At 39.5% G+C, this 19,777-nt stretch overlaps 1 protein-coding gene across 4 annotated transcripts in view; it reads right to left on the reverse strand.

Moving 5' to 3' along the window:
• Nucleotides 1-2,045: 2,045 nt before the first annotated feature.
• LOC126458284 (probable multidrug resistance-associated protein lethal(2)03659) overlaps nucleotides 2,046-19,777 on the reverse strand; it is a 268,997-nt gene continuing 251,265 nt past the window's right edge. For all 4 annotated transcript variants that reach the window (XM_050095219.1, XM_050095218.1, XM_050095217.1 and 1 more), the window contains 4 exons: nucleotides 15,461-15,633; nucleotides 14,042-14,171; nucleotides 6,615-6,725; nucleotides 2,046-2,555 (listed from right to left, as the gene is read on the reverse strand). In XM_050095219.1, the coding sequence (XP_049951176.1) occupies nucleotides 2,520-2,555; nucleotides 6,615-6,725; nucleotides 14,042-14,171; nucleotides 15,461-15,633 (450 nt within the window). In that variant the 3' untranslated portion in view covers nucleotides 2,046-2,519. The remainder of the gene's footprint in view (nucleotides 2,556-6,614; nucleotides 6,726-14,041; nucleotides 14,172-15,460; nucleotides 15,634-19,777) is intronic.

Below are 19,777 nucleotides of genomic sequence, written 5' to 3' on the forward strand. Positions count from 1 at the left end.
GCCTTACAAAATTCTGCTGTTTGTCCTGCAGCATTGCTTTTCCCTTTTAAAAATTAAGTTTCAAATCAAATATTGGTTACCTTTCTCTGCTCTTATTCCTGTGGGTACTAGATGCTCTGTTTAATACTACTAGTGAACTGCTCGGTATTTGGGCTCATTGCAATTAACAGGAAATGCAAAAGCTATCACTGATACTGTTAATAAATGACACTAACATGAAAACTAGGGTTTATCTGCATCACAGAAGGTATTTAACAACATGTAATGCTTATAAATTTTATTTCTAAGGATTTTAGACATTGAGTCTGAAGGTAGTGCTCTACCTGAACTATGCACGGGGATCAGTGGTAGCCCATGTGCAATTTTACAAATGTGTTACCATGCGTTGGCTGGTAACTTTTCAACTTACAATGGGAGTAATTTTAACTTAATATATTAATTTTGAGTGTATAAACTGAACTGTTTAAATATATTCAAATTTTATAATTAATTGCTTAACATTGGAAGGAATAAGCTAAAATGAAGAAAAAATATATTAGTAGCAGCAGGAACTGAACCCAGGCTAACAAATTACCTGCTGTCAACCACATCCCCACAGAGCCATTGCTTCTGTCACTCCTAATAAACCCCTCAGAGTAATTTGAGCAATATGCTACATCCATTTTCAAAGAAACTATTGATCTGGTGTTGTGAGCAATGTAGCACTCTTAGTGCCAGAAGGAATGACATCATCACATCAGAGCATGTGCAGTCAAAAACAGACAACTGCACTCCTCCTCCAAATTTATTGGAGCGCAGCTGACCATCATTGATTTCAGCACCTGATGCTGGTTTCTAATTATTGTGGAGAGAAGGGTACAAAACATGTTTTCACCTCTTATTTGCATGTGAGCACGCATTCAAAGAGAAACGGCATAATTCTAGTGCGGTATTTACACTGTGCTGGAGCACATTAGTACACGATAACTTACGGCCAGAGTATACTGTGGTGGTATGGGCAGCAGTTCTATGGACCCAAAATGATAAGTACCCACCAGCTCACCATACTTTCCCTGCAGAGAGATTTTAAGGAAGGAAATCATGTGTGCCTTCTTCAGTGATTCATGTTTACTTCATTCTACGTGTTAGCTCCCGGATATGGTGATGATGCATAAACAAAAAATTTACCATAGCCCCCACAGAGCCCCAACCATTCACAAGTCAACTTCATTACATAGATATCCAACTGTTATATTATAAAGCATATGTATCACCAGTCAGTCATGCGATACCTTTGAGACCAAGATGAAAAGCACAACCTTGTACAACGAAGCATAACTTAACACAGTATATTCAGATTATTTTAACAAAATGTCTAACATTGTCTGCACATCAACATAGAACTACATGCTACCACTGCATGCAGTGAGAACCTATAATGATGCCATTTTCACATCAATAATAGGCTAAAAAACAAATGTCTGGGTACAGATTTTGGTGCATGAGGAACAGGCAACTCCTTCAGTGTGCACACAAGTGTGTGTGCTCATCAGATTAAACAGGGGCCTTCGGCAGTACGCCAACCAGTGCTTTGCTTTCCTAGTAATCCTCGAAATGTACCCAGTAGGAATTACAGTGAGACAACTGGAAGCTTCTGATTGGTTATGCAAAGGGATAGTGACAGAAATACAACAAATCTTAGATCAAAGGGTAACAACCAATACCCAGCTCCTGTAATGGAAAGAGGAATATGGCAGAACATCTGGCACACGACTGCAGTCTCAGGTAACTGAAGCCACACTCTTATACATATTTTTAATTAGATTATGTTAACAAGAATTTAAGTGGTATGCTGATCCATTTGAAAAGTTTTGTTCATTCTAAAATAGATGGAGGATCTGCAAAGGGAGCCTCAAAAATTGTCAGGAGGAAGAGCTTGAATAATGCAGCACAGGGGTTCCTTGACTTAATGTCCTATCATGTTCCAATACGGTGAGCAAATGTAAGTGATTTTACAATGGGAAAAGGAGGGGGGAGAGGCGACAGAAATAAGGTAGATGAATGTGAGTTTCACATTTCATGTTTTATTATTTTCACAAAGTAATCATTTAGTTAAAAAAGGTTCTCTGGATGTCTCAGGAAGTATACATTTGTTCCTTTACATCATTTAGCACCAAGTCGTCACTCTGTAAATGGTGTCTTGCAATTAAAATATAGCTTTAGATATAACATTTTCATCTCCTTCGTCTTCATGCATGACTTATTTCACACAAATACAAACATTCAACTGACTACATATAAAACATGACAATGCATTAAAAGAATATGTGGAATAAAATAAATAGTATGAGATGATACACGAAATGAGAAAGTGAATGATGGTTCACTGCCTTTTCTTGTGCTGATTTCTTTGACTGTTGCCTTCTCTGTCCTGCCCTGCCATGCACTGCAGCTGGAAACATTACAGTGGCACGCTTTAGCACTTTGAAATCACCACCGTCATCTGTATTCTTCCTCTGACTTCTTGTCTTTTTTTATCCTCAAGATGACTTTTTGTGTGTTCTACTTCTGTAAGACTGAACGAAAGACAAATATTAATTAATCACACAGTAAACATAAGAAAGGTACATAATTTAAACAAATTGCAGCAACATTTTAGCCCAACAGGAGTGTGATCGGAATACTTAGCATTTTTAGTCATTCTGGTTTTACAAACAATTTATCATGAAGATCAACAAGCAGGCCTTTACTGTAACTAATGAAACAACCGTTTGGAGTAAGAACAAATTGTACTAAGCACTATATTTATATTTCGCTTTTCATGTAGCGTACAAATTAAATTTCTACACTTTAGATGTCTTATTCATGTATGCTTGGCTGTCAGAGACAGCAAAGGACTTTGAAGAGCAGCTTAACAGACATACTGCCTTTTGAAACAGACAGGAGGTTAAAGATGAACATGAACAAAAATAAGACAAGGTTAAAGAAATGTTGTCTAATTAAATCAGGCAATGCTGATCAAATTAGATCATGACATCAGCCACTAAAAATCAGTAGACGAGTTTTGCTACCTGGCCAACAAAACATTTGATGATGGCTGAAGTATGGATGGCATAATTTCAGAGTGACAATAGCAAAAGAAGTATTTCTAAAAAAGAGAAATTTGTTACCATCAAATATAAATATTAGGAAGTCTATTCTGAACACAGTTGTCTAGAATATGGACTTGCATGCAAATGAGGCAAATTATTGGGGGCAGGGGTAACAATAGTAAATGGAGGCCGATTGATGAATATGGTAAGCAGGTTCAAATGGGTATAAGTTACAGTAGTTATTCAGAGGTTACAAAGCTTGCACAGGATGACCAACAGGGAGAGCTGCCTCAAACCACTCTTAGGAGTGAAGGCGCCAACGCCAACGCCTGTTCGAAATCCCTGAAGGTTCTCCTTGTCAAGATCTACGAATAACATAAATGAATAAATAATTAATTAACCAATCAATCTATCCCTGAGTTAATATAATGGAAGGAAACATTCCACGTGGGAAAAATTATATATAAAAACAAAGATGAGGTGACTTACCGAACAAAAGCGCTGGCAGGTCGATAGACACACAAACAAACACAAACACACACACAAAATTCAAGCTTTCGCAACAAACTGTTGCCTCATCAGGAAAGAGGGAAGGAGAGGGGAAGACGAAAGGAAGTGGGTTTTAAGGGAGAGGGTAAGGAGTCATTCCAATCCCGGGAGCGGAAAGACTTACCTTAGGGGGAAAAAAGGACAGGTATACACTCGCACACACGCACGTGTGCGTGTGTGCGAGTGTATACCTGTCCTTTTTTCCCCCTAAGGTAAGTCTTTCCGCTCCCGGGATTGGAATGACTCCTTACCCTCTCCCTTAAAACCCACTTCCTTTCGTCTTCCCCTCTCCTTCCCTCTTTCCTGATGAGGCAACAGTTTGTTGCGAAAGCTTGAATTTTGTGTGTGTGTTTGTGTTTGTTTGTGTGTCTATCGACCTGCCAGCGCTTTTGTTCGGTAAGTCACCTCATCTTTGTTTTTATATATCCCTGAGTTAATGTTGTTCTGTTGGTTCCTGTAGATTTGTCAGACTTACAGACAAAATGAAATTTCAAAGCTTTTATATATTTTAACTGACTGAACTGTGGGGATGTTTGTGAAACATTCTCCATTGTATTAACTAAACAAACACTTTTTAGCCTTGTTTCACAAACTTTATTATTACTGTGTGACCTAGATTTCAGGTTGTAAGGCCATCCTCTAGTACATAACTTTTGTATGTTGTAAATTAAAATCCACATGCAGGGTGTATCAACAAAGTGTCATTCAATTTGGCATGTCCATTTCTGAAACTAATAAATATGTCAATTTTTTTTGTGTGTTTTGATCGAAGGGAAACTAAAAAATTTATTTTTCATGCCATTTCATAGGTGTTCAATATGCCCCCTTGAGATGCACAGCATATGTCAATGGAGTAGTCAAATTGTTCTCACACTGCAGTGAGCACGTCTTGAGTTACAGCTTCCACAGCTGCTGTTATGCGATGTCTCTGTTCATTCATTGTTGCTGGGAATGGAGACACATAAACAGAGTCTTATGAACCCTCACAAGAAATGATCACACACAGTCATGTCCGGTGACCTTTGAGGACAGTAATTTAGGGTTGAATCATTTGGTTCAGTGTGACCGATCTATCATTCAATAATCCTTAGATTCAAAAGTTTCTGTACTTCCACATGCCAGTGTGGCAGTGCCCCCATCCTGTTGATAAATGAAGTAGTTTGAATCCGTCTTCAACTGTGGAAAAATAAAGTTCTCACGCATATCGAGATATGTGCTTCCTGTAACAGTGTTCTCGGCAAAGTAAAATGGACCATACACCTTTCCTCGTGAAACTGCACAAAAAAAAACATTATAGTTTGGGGAGTCCCTCATGTTGTACAACTTCATGTGGTTGTTCTGTACCCCGTATTCTCACTTTACAACTGTTCACCTTTCCATTAAAATGTAATGTTGCCTCGCCCTGAACACTAAGCGTGGAAGAAAACTGTCAGCCTCCAAATTGCCAAGAATGAAATTCCAGAAGTCCTCACATTGTTGTTTGTCACCTTCAAGGAGAGCTGGCTGCAGAATTCTGTATAGTTTCCTGTGTAAACATTGAAGCAACACACATCAGGTTGACATCAGTTGCATGTTCAGCTGTTTAACAGCACTGCGAATGGGTTTCTGTGAACTCCTGGTGAAACTATGGCGGGTGCATTCAACATCTGTGCCGCACACAGTGGGATAACCGGCGATTTGCCTTTACACAAACAACCCATTTCTTTGAATTGTTCATGCCATTATCTAATGCTCTGTGCTTTAGCAGAATCCACACCATATGTAGTCTGAAAGTTATTACTGATTGCCACTGCACGAAACTTTGAACACACAACACTTTCTTTGCTGATCCATTATGGATGGTAGGACAATGGCTGGCATGTATTTCTTGATGCAACACTTTACCAACAGCCAACATAAGAAGTTCATAAAATAAATTTCTACAATACATATGGCTGTCGGTAAATTATTGCATCAAGAAACACAACAGTTTCTGTTGTCCCATCACCATTTTTACTAGAACTGAAGTGGGCGCATACTTTTGCTACCTAGCAGGAACCATGTAAAACTATGTAGTTTGTTCTTTTGAACAGTACATTGTTCACACACATCACAACCATATTAATGGTCACTATTTTTTTTTAATCTGATAATTCTTTTTGATACTCCCTGTATTTTTTGTCTGTATGTGAAGTCTGATCTCAGAAACTACTGTAGGGACTCCGATACAGTTTCCACTGACATACAGACCAATTTATGAGGAGGGTTTATGTATTTCAGTTATTACTGATAGCCAGGTAAGTTGTCCAGTTAGTACGACGCATGTGAAGCCAGATGGGTCACTAGTTATTTTACAGACTTGTTTGATAATTACCTTACTGCCCTTACGTATCAGATTTATGAGAAGAGACAACAATGGCTCCAGAAACACTGTTTACAAAATTGCTTATTATAAACTTAAATATTTGTCCTCTGATCTGGTAAATTGAATCTTCTGTTCTACAGTGCAACAGTCTGCAGGTTTTTATCACCTATCCTCAATTCTCCCTTGCCCAGTGGCTAAAAAGGCATGTCTAGTTCAAATTTTATTGAAGGTTCACATCACTTTCAGTAGTTGTGCACTTTCTTAACTATCACACTGCTTCTATTGAAGCTCAGTTTATAGTTTGTCAATTATCACCTTTCCTGCTGATATTCGTTTTTCTTGAAACTTAAAAGCTACACCGAATATCAGATTGTTCACCTAACCTGCTCACCACAAACGATTCAATAAACTATATAGACTGTTTGAGATACATCACTATGTGGTTTAAACTCAACACTAAACGAAACCTTTTCTTTCTTAGCAACTTTAACTGATATCAAAGAATGCCACACAACAACCACTTAGTTGCTGGTAGTTCTCAGACTTGCACCTACATTTATGAAGACTTTACATTCTGCTTGATGTGTACCATATATATTATTGTGCATAACAGGACAAATTACGTATCATTTATGTATCTGCCAACTTACTTCTTCTGCTATTGCTCTCAGTTCTTCTGCTGCTGCCTTTCCAGTCTGTTCAACCATACTGTAAAATATACTGTTGTTGTCACTGAGTAGTATGTGTGGATGGTCAAATTCCTGAAAATTTACAATAGAAAAGTAGTGGATGTAAGTATTTAAGGCAACAGTAAAACTGTGAAACCGTATCTTATTAACAGCTTACACAGTAACGATCTTTCACAACCAACAAAACACAAAAACAATTACAGAAATTTGATTATTAACATTATTGCTGCAGGCTAAGTTCAAACAAAATTTTATTTTTTAAATTATATTACTAATGTGCTGAAGTACAATAAACAAATAAATACTACGGTTTTAAATCTTCCAGCTTTCATCCCAAGGTTTCTTTTGATATATGAACACAATATCTTCATCAGTATGCGTGGAGTGAATACCTTCAAGTGAAACAACATGAACAATTTTTGCCATCTTCTATGCCCACTACACAACCTGTCACATTCTCAATCTTCTGTTCAACACGGTGATAATCCATCTAAAACTTAATGGAACTTCTACTAACAGTAGCAGAATTTTTAGTATTTTCAACCCACTTAATTACGTGAACTGCAAATCCTCTAGTGTAACCATCCTGGATGTTACTCTATTGTGACTGCCATTGCCACATAACATACCTTAGCCCCTGCAAAAAGGGAAACTGCTTTGGCTGAAATTGGAAAACCATTTTATTCACTGCAGTGACTGAGGTTGTATGTTAATGCATTGAGACATTTTATGAAGCAAATAAAATTGTTTTACAGTTAGGTTTAACAAAACTGGCTATGGAGGGATTAATGTACCAACTGATCTCAGATCATGAAATCGGGGAGGAAAGGAAAGTGTGGAAAATACTGACAAGGAGAAGGGACATCATGATAGGACATCTGTTAAGATATGAAGGTATGACTTCCATGGTACTAGAGGGAACTGTAGAGGGCAAAAACTGTAGAGTAAGAGACAAGTTGGAATACATCCAGCAAATAACTGAGAACGTAGGTGGCAAGTGCTACTGTGAGATGAGGAGGTTGGCAAAGGAGAGGAATTCGTGGCAGACCACATCACACCAGTTAGAAGACAAATGACTCAAAAAACCACACAACAACAATTGTCATACGCAGCCACACTCATTCCTGACATTGTGTGTATATGGGCAGATGAACCAGCCAACAAACGCCCACTTAGCGTTATTGACCAAGAGTCGTGCTCCAGCTACCACTGTAGGTGACACAGGAGACAAATCTCTCAAACTGCAAATAGGATCTAGCCTGACTACGGAAGAACATCAAAGAGTTTATTTGTTCTACGCAAAAGTTCAGGTGCTTTCAAATCCTGAGCTGACAGAAGACAGACCAAGTTGGACATGGTAAAACACTGTAACAACACTGGAAATCATCCATCAATTAATTTTAAGTCTTACAGGGTCTCACTGACAGAACAACAGATAATGACAATGAGCCTATGGATTCTTTGGCCCTCTCCTGCAGTCCTTGGCGGAAGAAAGACGGCAAATGGCAATTATGTATTGACTAATGATGACTGAACATAATCATGGAAAATTATGTCTATCGAAGCTGCATATTGATGGCAGTTTAGACCACTTGGAAAGGGCGAAGTATTTCTTAACTATTGATATGCGGACAAGATTCTGGCAAATAGAGATTGGTGAGGCTGACTAGAAGAGTTATCCCAGTTGGACTATCTATCACTGAAGCCACCTTTGAACGTATCTTATCGTACCGTATCGTATCATATCATATCGCTTTAGGGCACAAAAAGCAACTGGGGTCATACGAGCCCAAGTCTAAACTATAGAACATGAACACACAGAGGAGTTTAACGACTACACATCAGTCCCAATGGACAGACTAGAAGACAGCTAAAAACAGGCAAATGGAAAAATGGTAAGAAACACCATGCAGAAATGGAGGTCCAAAACTAAAAATTAAATGGTCTTGGCCACACTGCTTCGGCAGATAAAAAGTAAAACGTGGTCGACAGCCCGCATGTCATTCACTAAAACAGCTGATAAATCAGACAGCAAACCCAAGCTGGAACACAAATGGTTAAATAAAAAAAAAGGGCATTCCAGCAGGAAGTGGCAGACAGTTAAAATTTGTTATATGGACAAAGTGGCGGGGTGGCGCCACTGAGCAAACGACATTGGCTAAAAAGGCAGTGCCCAATATGCAGCAGAGTTAAAATAATCTCCTCACGGCGGGAGGGCCAAGAGGAGGTTGTCCAAGGTGCTGGGGGAGGCTTAATAAGCCGAAGCTTATTTCCGCGAAGGGAGGACCATTGGCAATGGCAAAGGGACACCACCTCCACACAGATGTCAATGCAGAGTTCATCGGAGGGAATATAGGTACTTGTGGGCTGAGGTACGAGGACTGCAGCTTTGGCAGCTGCGTCAGCAACGTTGTTTCCTGGCAGACCGATATGACCAGGGACCCACAGATACATGACACCGGCTCCACGAAGACTGAGCAAATGACAGTTTTCCTGGACCCACTACACTAAGGGATGAGCAGCGTACAGCGCACATAGACTTTGGAGAGCACTGAGTGAGTCTGAGCAGAGGACACAATTGGAAAGGTTGTGTCGTCTGATGTATTCTGTGGCCTGATACAAGGCGAAGAGCTCGGCTGTAAATACTGATGAGTGTTCACCCGACCCCATGGTCAGTCTGAGAGCAATCAGTGTAGACAAAGGTACTATTGCGAAGTTCCATGTGAAGGTCGTGAAACTAGAGGCGATAGACCGAGGCTGGAGTTGTGTCCTTAGGATCAAATTAAGGCCAAGTTTAACATGGAAATGGAAAGTTCACGAAGCCAAGGTGGTGAAGGATTCACACCCACCGGGTAAGTTGCAGGTAGTGTGAAGTTAAGCCACTGTAGTAAGTGGTGAAAGAGGACTCCAGGAGGTGACAGAGAAGAGGGACAAACCCCATACTGACGATCGAAGGAATCATCAAAGGAGGCGGCACAGGAGGGGTGGCCATCATGGCAGAAAAACGGTGTGCATACCTGCTGAGGAGAAAATCATGGAGGTAGGACAGTGGGAGTTCAGCAGCTTCAGCATACAGACTCTCAACCAGGCTGGTGTAAAAGGCACTGTGGCCGAACGGGTGCCATGAAGGTGGATAGTGTTGAGACAGCATATGAGGGATGGATGTGCAGATGCATAAACAAAGCACCCATAGTTGAGTTTCGAACGGGCAAGAGACCGGTACAAATGGAGGAGAGTGGTGGTGGTTCAATCAGCAGTCCAGGAAATACCATTGAGGACTCTTAGGAGATTAAGGGATCACATACAGCAGGCTGCCAGGTAAGACACACGAGAGGACAAAGAGTTTCCTATCGAGCACGAGCCCCAGAAATTTCATAGTTTGCCAGAAGTTAATAAAGACTGTTTTGTCGGGGGAAAAGCAAAAGCCATTGTTGATTCTCCAGGAGTAGAGGTGATCAAGACAGCATTGAAGACACCGCTAAGTGAGACATGTCCACAGAGAACTGCAATAGATGGCAAAATCATCTACAAAAAGAGAGCCGGAGATGCCCAGCAGGAGACAGGCCATTACAGTGTTAATTGTGATAGCAAAGAGGATGCGCTCAGGACAGAACCCTGAGGCACACTTTTCCTGGATAAAGGTGTCCGACAAGGCAGAATCCACACACACCTTGAAAACTCTGTCTTGTAAAAATGCCCGAAGGAAAAAGTGCAGACGCCCACGGAAGCACCATGTACAAAGAGTACCAGTTGTCCAGCAGGTGTTATAGGCCTCCTCCAAATCTAACAACACTGTCACAGTCTGGGATTTCCACAGAAAACCATTCACGACATGGGTGCACAAAGTAACGAGATGGTCAACTGCAGAACACCATGCTTTAAATCCAAACAGTGCATTCGTTAGTAAATGTTGAGACTCAAGCCACCACACCAGCCAGGGATGAATCATACGTTCCATCACCTTGCATACGCAGCTGATAAAGAGATGGGGTGGTAGCTAGATGGAAGGTTTTTGTCCTTGCCAGACTTAGGTATGGGTACAATGATGGCTTCAAACCAGCGTCCGGGAAATGTGCCCTCTGCCCAGAGGCAGTTGTGTATGTTAAGCAGGAAATGATTGCCCGCAAGAGAATGTGCTGCAAATCTGTATGTGGATGGCGTCCGGTCCTGGGGCAGAGGATTGGGATGAATTGAGAGCATCATCGAGCTACCTCATAGTGAAGGTGGCATTATAGCACACACGATTCAGAGAAGACAAGGGTATTGCCCGAGCCGCCTCCACTCGTTTCCAATGCCGGAAGGCAGGGTGATAATGCAAAGTGCTTTAAAGTTCCACGAAACGGTGACCCAAGGTGTTGGAGGTCCACAATAACATTGCCTGCTACAGTCAGGCTGGAAATTGGGGAATGGATCTTGGTCCCAGAGAGCTATCAGAGGTTGCCCCACACGACAGAGGAAGGTGGAATTGGTAAAAGAACTAGTGAATGAAAGCCAGCTAGCTCTTTTGCTATCCCAAAGGACGCGACGACACTTTGCACCCAACTGTTTATAATGAAGGCAGTATGCCATCATAGGATGGTGGTTAAAAATACAGAGAGAGCACATCTCCATGTGCGAATCGCATCGCGGAATGCCTCAATCCACCAAGGGACTAGAACACAATGTGATAATGAGGAAGTGCAAGGAATGGAACGTTCTGGAGTAGCAAGGATAACATTGGTGACGTAGTCCACCAGGTCATCACAACCAGGGAAAATCTTTTTCTTCGAAGGTCGCCAGGGAGGAGTAAAGCTGCCAGTCAGCCTTACTAAGCTGCCATTTGCACCTGCAGCCAGGTGGGATAGGAGTCAACAAACAGATAGCACACAAGAAATGGTCACTTGAGTAGGTACCAGAGAGAACGGACCACTCAAGACGATGGGCAAGCTGGGCAGCGCAAAAGGACAGGTCCAAATGAGAACAGATGTGTGAGGAGTCTGAAAAAGTGAGTGCTCCAGTGTTAAGGCGGAAGAGATTAAGTTTGTTAAGAAGGTCAGCAAAGAGGGCAACTCTTACAGGTCCTGGGAGAACCCCAGAGGGGATGATGTGCATTAAAGTCACATAGTAGCAAAAAATGGGGGAGGTAGCTGCCCAATAAGCTGAAAGAAGTCTGCCCTGGTGACAATGAAGGACAGAGGGACATAAATGGTACAGAAGGAGAAAGTCAGGCAGGGAAGGATCCCTTATGAGCAGCTCAACACCCCGATGAGACGGAATGCCGACCTCAGCGGGAAGGTCAAAACGAGTTGGTAAGAATTGTGAAAGCTCAAAGCAGTCGTGAGGGCGCAATTTCATTTCCTGAAGGCAGAGTCCAAGGGGATGCTGCGATGCTAAAGCAGCCGTAAATCGTCTTTGTGGGACCAAAGGCTGCGAACTTTCCATTGGAGGACAGTCATGAGGAGGAAGAGATGGAGGTCTGTCAAGTCAGCAGTCACCGAGTGACAGGTGGTGTAGAGTCGCTACTACAGGGCACAGGAGCAGGAGGATCCTGCTCCATGTGGTCCACAGAAGCATTGGCTTGCTTGTGTGATCGGTCCGTGGAGTACAACACTGAAAACAGTTGGTGGTGCGCACCGGCAATACAGAGGCTGGCCGGGCTAAGGTAGCATGTGACGACACCGTCTAACAGGATCGTCGAGTTGGTGAAGGAGAAGACCGTTTGTCTACTTGAAGCGTTTCTGGTTACATCTACATGGATACTCTGCAAATCACATTACAGTGCCTGCAGAGGGTTCATCGAACCACCTTCACAATTCTCCATTATTCCAATCTTGTAGAGCACGCGGGAAGAATGAACACCTGTATCTTTCCGTACGAGCTCTGATTTCCCATATTTTATTGTGGTGATCATTCCTCTGTATGTAGGTGGGTGTCAACAAAATATTTTTGCATTCGGAGAATAAAGTTGGTGATTGGAATTTTGTGAGAAGATTCAATCGCAACGAAAAATGCTTTTCTTTTAAAGATTTCCAGCCCAAATCCTGTATCATTTCTGTGACACTCTCTCCCATATTTCGCGATAATACAAAACATGCTGCCTTTCTTTGAACTTTTTCGATGTATACGATCAGTCCTATCTGGTAAGGATCCCACACCGTGCAGCGGTATTCTAAAAGAGGACGGACAAGCATAGTGTAGGCAGTAATAAGAAGTGGAGGCACATGATAATTCACCAAGATGACAAAAGCCCAGTTAAGTAATCGATGTCCTAAAAATGAAGCCCTACTAGAATTCTGAGGTACACATCAATGAAGCAGGCTTCGAGGAAACTGAGTAGACACTTGACAAATGTGAAGCTGTGACTTAAGAGGCTACCCTTGATACTTATCATACTGAAGAGGATGTGACAATATGACCAAAACACAAGTGTCCACCAGTGCTGCCATAAAGAGGACTACAGGCAAGATCTATATGCAGCTGCTGCAGTCGGTTACAATGAGAAGTTCTGAAATAGCAGGTGGCTTTTTCACCAGGAGAGGAAGTAATATCATGAACTGTGGCGTTTGCAATGTGGCACAGCCATCAGCATCACTGGCTGGTATGCTCCTAGTCACCAGTTCAAACCCAACCACTTGTGCACATTTGTTATTCAGTATTTATAATTTCTGAAAGGTTCTCTAAATGTATCATGTCTGTATATTTTAAAATTTTTGATTTTATAAACAGTAGTACTCTCCAGTCAGGAGCACAGTTGTATTCTGTTCCCTGTACATTGGAGTTCGTAATGAATATGATTTCAGTGCTAAGTGCTGTACTTCACTGATGACCCTGCTTTTGGGTCTAGACTAGAGCGTGGTAACATGACAATATCAATATCAATCAGAGGTAATTATGGACTTCAAGGACAGTTAAAAGTGTGCAATACATTGTGAGATCATGATAAGTCAGTTTAGTATGATACCTAAAACCAAAGCTAATATTTTTTAAAGGCTCTGACAATGTCTTGTTAATAAAAGGAACCACTCTAGCAAATCAGTCTCCAAAATTTATTTATCAACTACATTATACGCATTCCACCAGCACTCACAAGCATCTCATCTCAGTACCAGCATATTTCAAGATTCAAGCTAAAGACTATGAAACACTTTCATGTCCTTGTCTCCCATTAACCATACAATTAGTACAAACATCTTTGTACATCACCCATATTTTACATTTCTCCTAATGGAGGAAGCCATGGTACCGAAAGCAACAGGCTGCTTGTCCAGAAGCAACCTGTCTTTATTGCCCACGTCCCTGAGTTACTTATTATTCATTGCATAGAAGATGAATCTGTCGCACTGACTCCTCAAAATTTTTTGTTACAGCAGAAAATTCATTGAACAGTATGTGAGTAAATGCATGCTTACCTTGAGATTGCCACCATCCATAACTAGGACTTTATCACTATCCATAATGGTATGTAGTCTATGAGCAATTGTAAGAACAGTGCAATCACTAAACCTCTGACGAACTGTCTGCTGGATAAGTGCATCAGTCCTGCAATAGAAAGCAATTGTTAGAATTGAGGGAGGGAGTTTTTCTTCTTCTTGGGCCTGCGTCACACCTTAGTCATGCACAAACATATTGAATTCAAGTGAATAAGTGTTCCTTTATTCTCCATGAATCAATCTTTGTGAACCAAAAATTAACCTGTGAATCAGTAGCATATGAGGTTAAATTATCAAGTGACCTTGTAAACAGAGATGGATGTTTCTGCTTAAATTCTGCATGGAATCCTGCTCCCTCCCTGGTCAAACAGAGGGACAGAGTTAGTGCTACTTCACCTGCTGATTATTATTTGTGTTCACTATCAGTAACTTCTGATACTTGTCCTCTTTGGCTGTGTAGTGGCACTGTTTTTTTTTTTTTTTTTTTTTTTTGCATGTTATTTTCTGCATATGCTTTACATACCGAAATTTTAAATTTCCTTGCACAAAGCTGCTTCGTTGCTTTTGTGCCCTGAATATGACAGTTGAGATATTGGTGGTTGTCGAAGACATCATCTGAGTGCATTCCCAATGGCTGCATTCCCGCAAGTTATTTGAACTACTTATACACCAGGAGAAATCAAGTGTCACAACATTTGACTGTAAAAAATATTAATTTTTATACCAAACAAAATGTGTATAGTAGACCGCAAAATGAAGCAATGCCTGATGCATACAACACAGGTGTACGACACCACAGTAAAACTGGGAGGGAGATGCTAGTGTAACACAGTGTACTACGAACCCCATAAGCAATATAACGAATTTTGTAGTACAAAACATAACATTTTTGCCAAGGTGTTAGCGCCAATGGTGTTGGTGGACAGTTCTTGACCATGTAACATTAAAATATTAGGAAGGAATATTTTTAAACACCTTAAACTGAATTAGTTTGCAGTTAGTTGTCTCTTATTCCTAAGACTTACAAGGCTGCAAACAAACACCACTAAAGACTATAGCCAGCGAAAGTTCTCATTAGAAAGTAACCTTCACTTAAGCAGTTACATGCATCACCTAACAACAAATAAATAGGCAAGCACTTTTCTATATAGGTCGCAATTCATGAAGTTAAAAATTTGGAACACTAGCAACAATGGCTATACTATATCAAGAACTTACTGTTTTTTGTATTAAACAAAAAACAAAAGCTGCATTCTTTACAGACTTATGAAATACAATTTTGCATTCATTGTAAATCTGTATAAATAATAAAGTTTAATTACCACAGATTACACAGTGTTAATTACATAATACAGAACACAATCCATTATAATCTTTGTAACTTTAAAAATAACTTACACAGGATCCACATTAGCTGTAGCTTCATCAAGAACAAGTATTTTATTTTTGCGAATAACTGCTCTGGCTAAGCATATCAGCTGCCTCTGTCCAACACTGAAATTTGATCCAGCCTCAGTTATTAGATAATTAAGGCCTGCTGGTGTTTCGTTCACTACATCTTTCAGCTCTACCTGAAAAAAAAATGAAAAATGTAATATGGGGCAAAAAAGAAAAAGAACTATTAACTCTGATGATGTTAGATAATGTACCCTTGTAAAGTGAAGTGCGAAATTGTGTATGAAGTAAATCACATAATTCTAACCGAAGACTTTACACATTGTAAGTTAATACAAGCAGAGCACTACACTGCTTGATTAGTCAAGATAGGGACTACAGAGATTATGTCGTCAACCTCAGGGATTTGTCTAACACCACATTGCCTTACTAGGCATGGTCCTATCGGAGAAGGTACAACATTTCCTTCTTTCTACCTTTGAAATGACTAATCCAGCCAGTTATTGGGCAACCCACAGTTTAACATGGACTCCAAACCATGATGCAACTTGGTATTTTTCACATTAAGAAATTACTGCCAGTGGTGCAAGAAGCATTAAGTGAAGCAGTAAGTGTCAAGTGACAAAAAGTCTTATGACCATCATCAGGGCATCAAATCCTAAATCTTTGCTTTGAGGAACAGTTTTGTTTCAGGAGAATTGCTCAACTGTTAATGTGATTTACACGTTAACTCACGAAATTTTACAAGCACCAACTAAAAAGATAGCACCGGTGGTACTTCAAGTGGCCTATCTAAGGCATTAGAATATGCAAGTTACAAAATCCCTTTAAATAAACAGATTTTAGTGAACTGATGGTACATCCAACCAGTAGATGATGATATCCAACCAAAAGAATGCAAAAAAGTTGTACTTAGTAATTAATTTATTCAATCTAAGCACACAGAGGAGATTCTTCTGATCAGGGAGAAATCAGCTGTGGGGTTCTGGAATGCTGAATAGTATGTGTAAGTAACTGCACCAATAGTAATGTAATACACAATATGGAAATAACTAGGCTGGAAACATCAAAGAATTTAGCGTCTCTATTATTGAGATTATGAATTGGAGAAGCACATTTTAGAAATGTTAAAAACAACTTAGCACACTCACTTTTGCACTTTGAATCACTGCAAATCTTGGGGAGAGAATCCATAATGAATTTAGACAACATAGTTTGGAGATTTGACAAGTGATCTATTATAAATTATCAATTAAAAATGTGAAGACCACAATAACCATTTACATGCAAGATGGCGGCGATTGAGAAGTTTAATGAATTTGTGCCTCCAGTTATTTCGAATTTTCAAATGTTATTCGGCATCAATAGCAAGAAGATGATCAACAAAAGTGCTTCGCAAAGCTTCAAGTCTAGTGCCACGCAAAAAACCTGCAGTGAAAAATCATCCAAATCAAAAAATGTGTAACGTGTGAAGTCCATCCTGACAAAGCAAAACTAGTTGAAACCATTAATTCGTTGCAAGAAATTGTGCGCAGATCCTTGGCAGAAAACAGAGTGTTAGCTGATAGACTCAAATGTCTTGAAAATGATCATGGAAAACTAAAAATTGCCGAGCAGGGCGTAAGTGCATTCAACAGAAATAAAGTGTACACAGTTAACAGATGATTCCGTCGCCATTTCAAGTTTTCCAACACATTCTGGGTGTACCGGTAACGCAAACCATAGCGCAATCATTTCGTCGTCTTTAGTAACAAATTCTCCTGCCGTGCTCCAGAAAACGGTAGGCCTATCTACAAAAGATCAAATTGTGCACCATCTGAAAGAAAATCCTGTTATTAAGCAAAATGTGGAACCTACACAACAGAGTCCATGTAAAGTAAAGTGTGCAGATATCGTAAATAGTGTTTCTTCTTCAGTAATAGCTCAAAAAAACAAATTCGATATTCTACCACAAAATGATGGTCATTGTGAAAAACAAACTTCTGCTGCATACAATAAATTTGCTCCCAAGACCGCGAAGTTAACACAGGATCATAGTTATCAAAAAAGGTTACCGAATGTGCAAAAACAGAATATATCTACACAGCAAAAACACGTTTCAAAACCTTCTAGCCCCAAAACTGTGATGAACAAAAAAATTTGTGTGCTTGGTGACAGTCGTGGACGTGGAATTTCAGCACTATTGAAAGATAAATGTAATTTAATGGTAACAGGTTTTGTGAAGCCAGGAGCGCAGTTTTGTGAGGTAAATAAACTAACAAACTCTACTGATGTATCTCACCTAAGTAATTGTGATTTTGTCGTGCGTCTAGGTGGTTCAAACGATATATATAGGAATGAAACAAAAGGGTTTGCAAAAGAAATGAAGGAATGCTTAAACAACCTATTACATACAAATGTACTCGTTGTTAACATTCCTCATCGTTATGATTTGCCTTCCTGGTCCTGTGTCAACCAAGAAATTTACATTGGAAACAAACTGATATCAGAAATATGTTCTACATTTCATAACGTAGAGATAATTGATACGTACAATTTAGGAAGAAGATTTCATACAGCTCATGGACTACATTTAAATATGTTAGGAAAAGACCAAATAGTAGAAAAACTCCGAAATCATATCCTGAAGAAATCAGCCACAAGTATAAAGATCGCCAAACAACCACAAATTACAAAATGGTTTAGGCCAAAAACAGAAGCTTTGATGGAAGCAGAACTGTGTCAACCACTCAAAACCATCTCTGCTACTGAAAATTGCGTGCAAGAAGCCACACACAAAAATAAAATCTCTGCCAATTTTTTAGGGTAAGTGCTGTGTCAGAAGTACCTTTAGAAAAAAATTAATTAAACCCTTTACTGAAAAGTCACAAAGTCCATCATTTTTTGTATTACACCATAATGTCCAGTCATTCAGAAATAAGATTCAAATGCTGGAAGTGTTACTTCCGTCTCAAATAAATCCAGATGTAATATGTATTACCGAACACTGGCTGTTTAAAGAAGAAATTCAGTCAACCTCTATTCCAAGGTACTCATTAACAAGCTTTTATTGTAGGAATTTCTCCACACATGGCGGTACTGCTATATTTGTAAAGGACCAGATAAAATTCAGCGAGGTAGGCCTAAATGAACAGATTGCATTATCTGAAGATAAGAAATTTGAGCTTTCTATGGTTAAGCTGCCTGAACTAAACTATATAATTATAAATGTATACAGAGCACCAAGTAGTAATATTCCAAATTTTATGACCAAATTAGAAGTTCTGCTGAATAGTGTCAGCTCATTAAATATGAGAATAATACTTTGTGGCGATTTTAACATTGATTTATCAAAAAACAGTAATGCTAAACTTGATTTGTTAAACATGACCAAATCCTTTAATATGATCCCCACAATACACTCTCCAACAAGATCAACAGAGCATACTGATTCAATAATTGATCAAATCTTCATAACTGATACTGGTTACAAATTCACTGGCAAAGTACTGAGTATGGGATACAGTGACCATGATGCTCAGCTACTGAGCGCTCACATGGAAAATAGTAAAATCAGCCCCAAAAAAGTATTTCAAAGAAGAAACTTTTCAGATGGCAATATTAGGATTTTTAACTTCTTATTAGCTAAGGAAAATTGGGACAGTGTTTACATGCAAACAACTGTTGATAATATGTTCTTAAGCTTCCATAACACCTTCCTTTATTACTTTAATACAGCATTTCCTTTTGAAACAAAAACTTCAAGCAATCAAAATAGAAAGTCGTGGGTAACAAAAGGGATCAAAATTTCTAGTGAGAGAAACAGATTTCTCCAATATTGCTCCAAAAAATACATAGTCACTGAAGAATTTTCTGACTATTGTAAAGCCTACAAAAAAACTTATCTTAGAGTGATTAGGCAGGCAAAACTTTTATGGAATGACAATTTCATAAGAAACTCTTCAAACAAAATGAAAGCTATGTGAAAAGTTATTAAAAAAGAAACTTTTAGTTCAACACCTAAAAAGGAAAACATTTCTCTAACACTTAATGACTAAGGTCACAGATCCATACACAGTTGTAAACAAGTTCAATGAATATTTCACCTCACTAGCAGAAGATCTGATTCAGGCAAACTGCAAGGTATTGTTCTTCAATTCCACCAATACGTCAAACAGCACTAATGCTACAATGTTTGTTTATGAAACAAACCCTGATGAAATTATAAACATAATAAAATTGTTACGCAATAAAATCTCTAGTGGCTATGATGAAGTACCTGACCTCATATTAAAGGTGTGTGCTCCCCATATAATAAAGCCATTATCAACCATCTACAAC

The sequence above is a fragment of the Schistocerca serialis genome, chromosome 2, assembly GCF_023864345.2.
Source record: "Schistocerca serialis cubense isolate TAMUIC-IGC-003099 chromosome 2, iqSchSeri2.2, whole genome shotgun sequence".
NCBI classification, from domain to species: Eukaryota; Metazoa; Arthropoda; class Insecta; order Orthoptera; family Acrididae; genus Schistocerca; species Schistocerca serialis.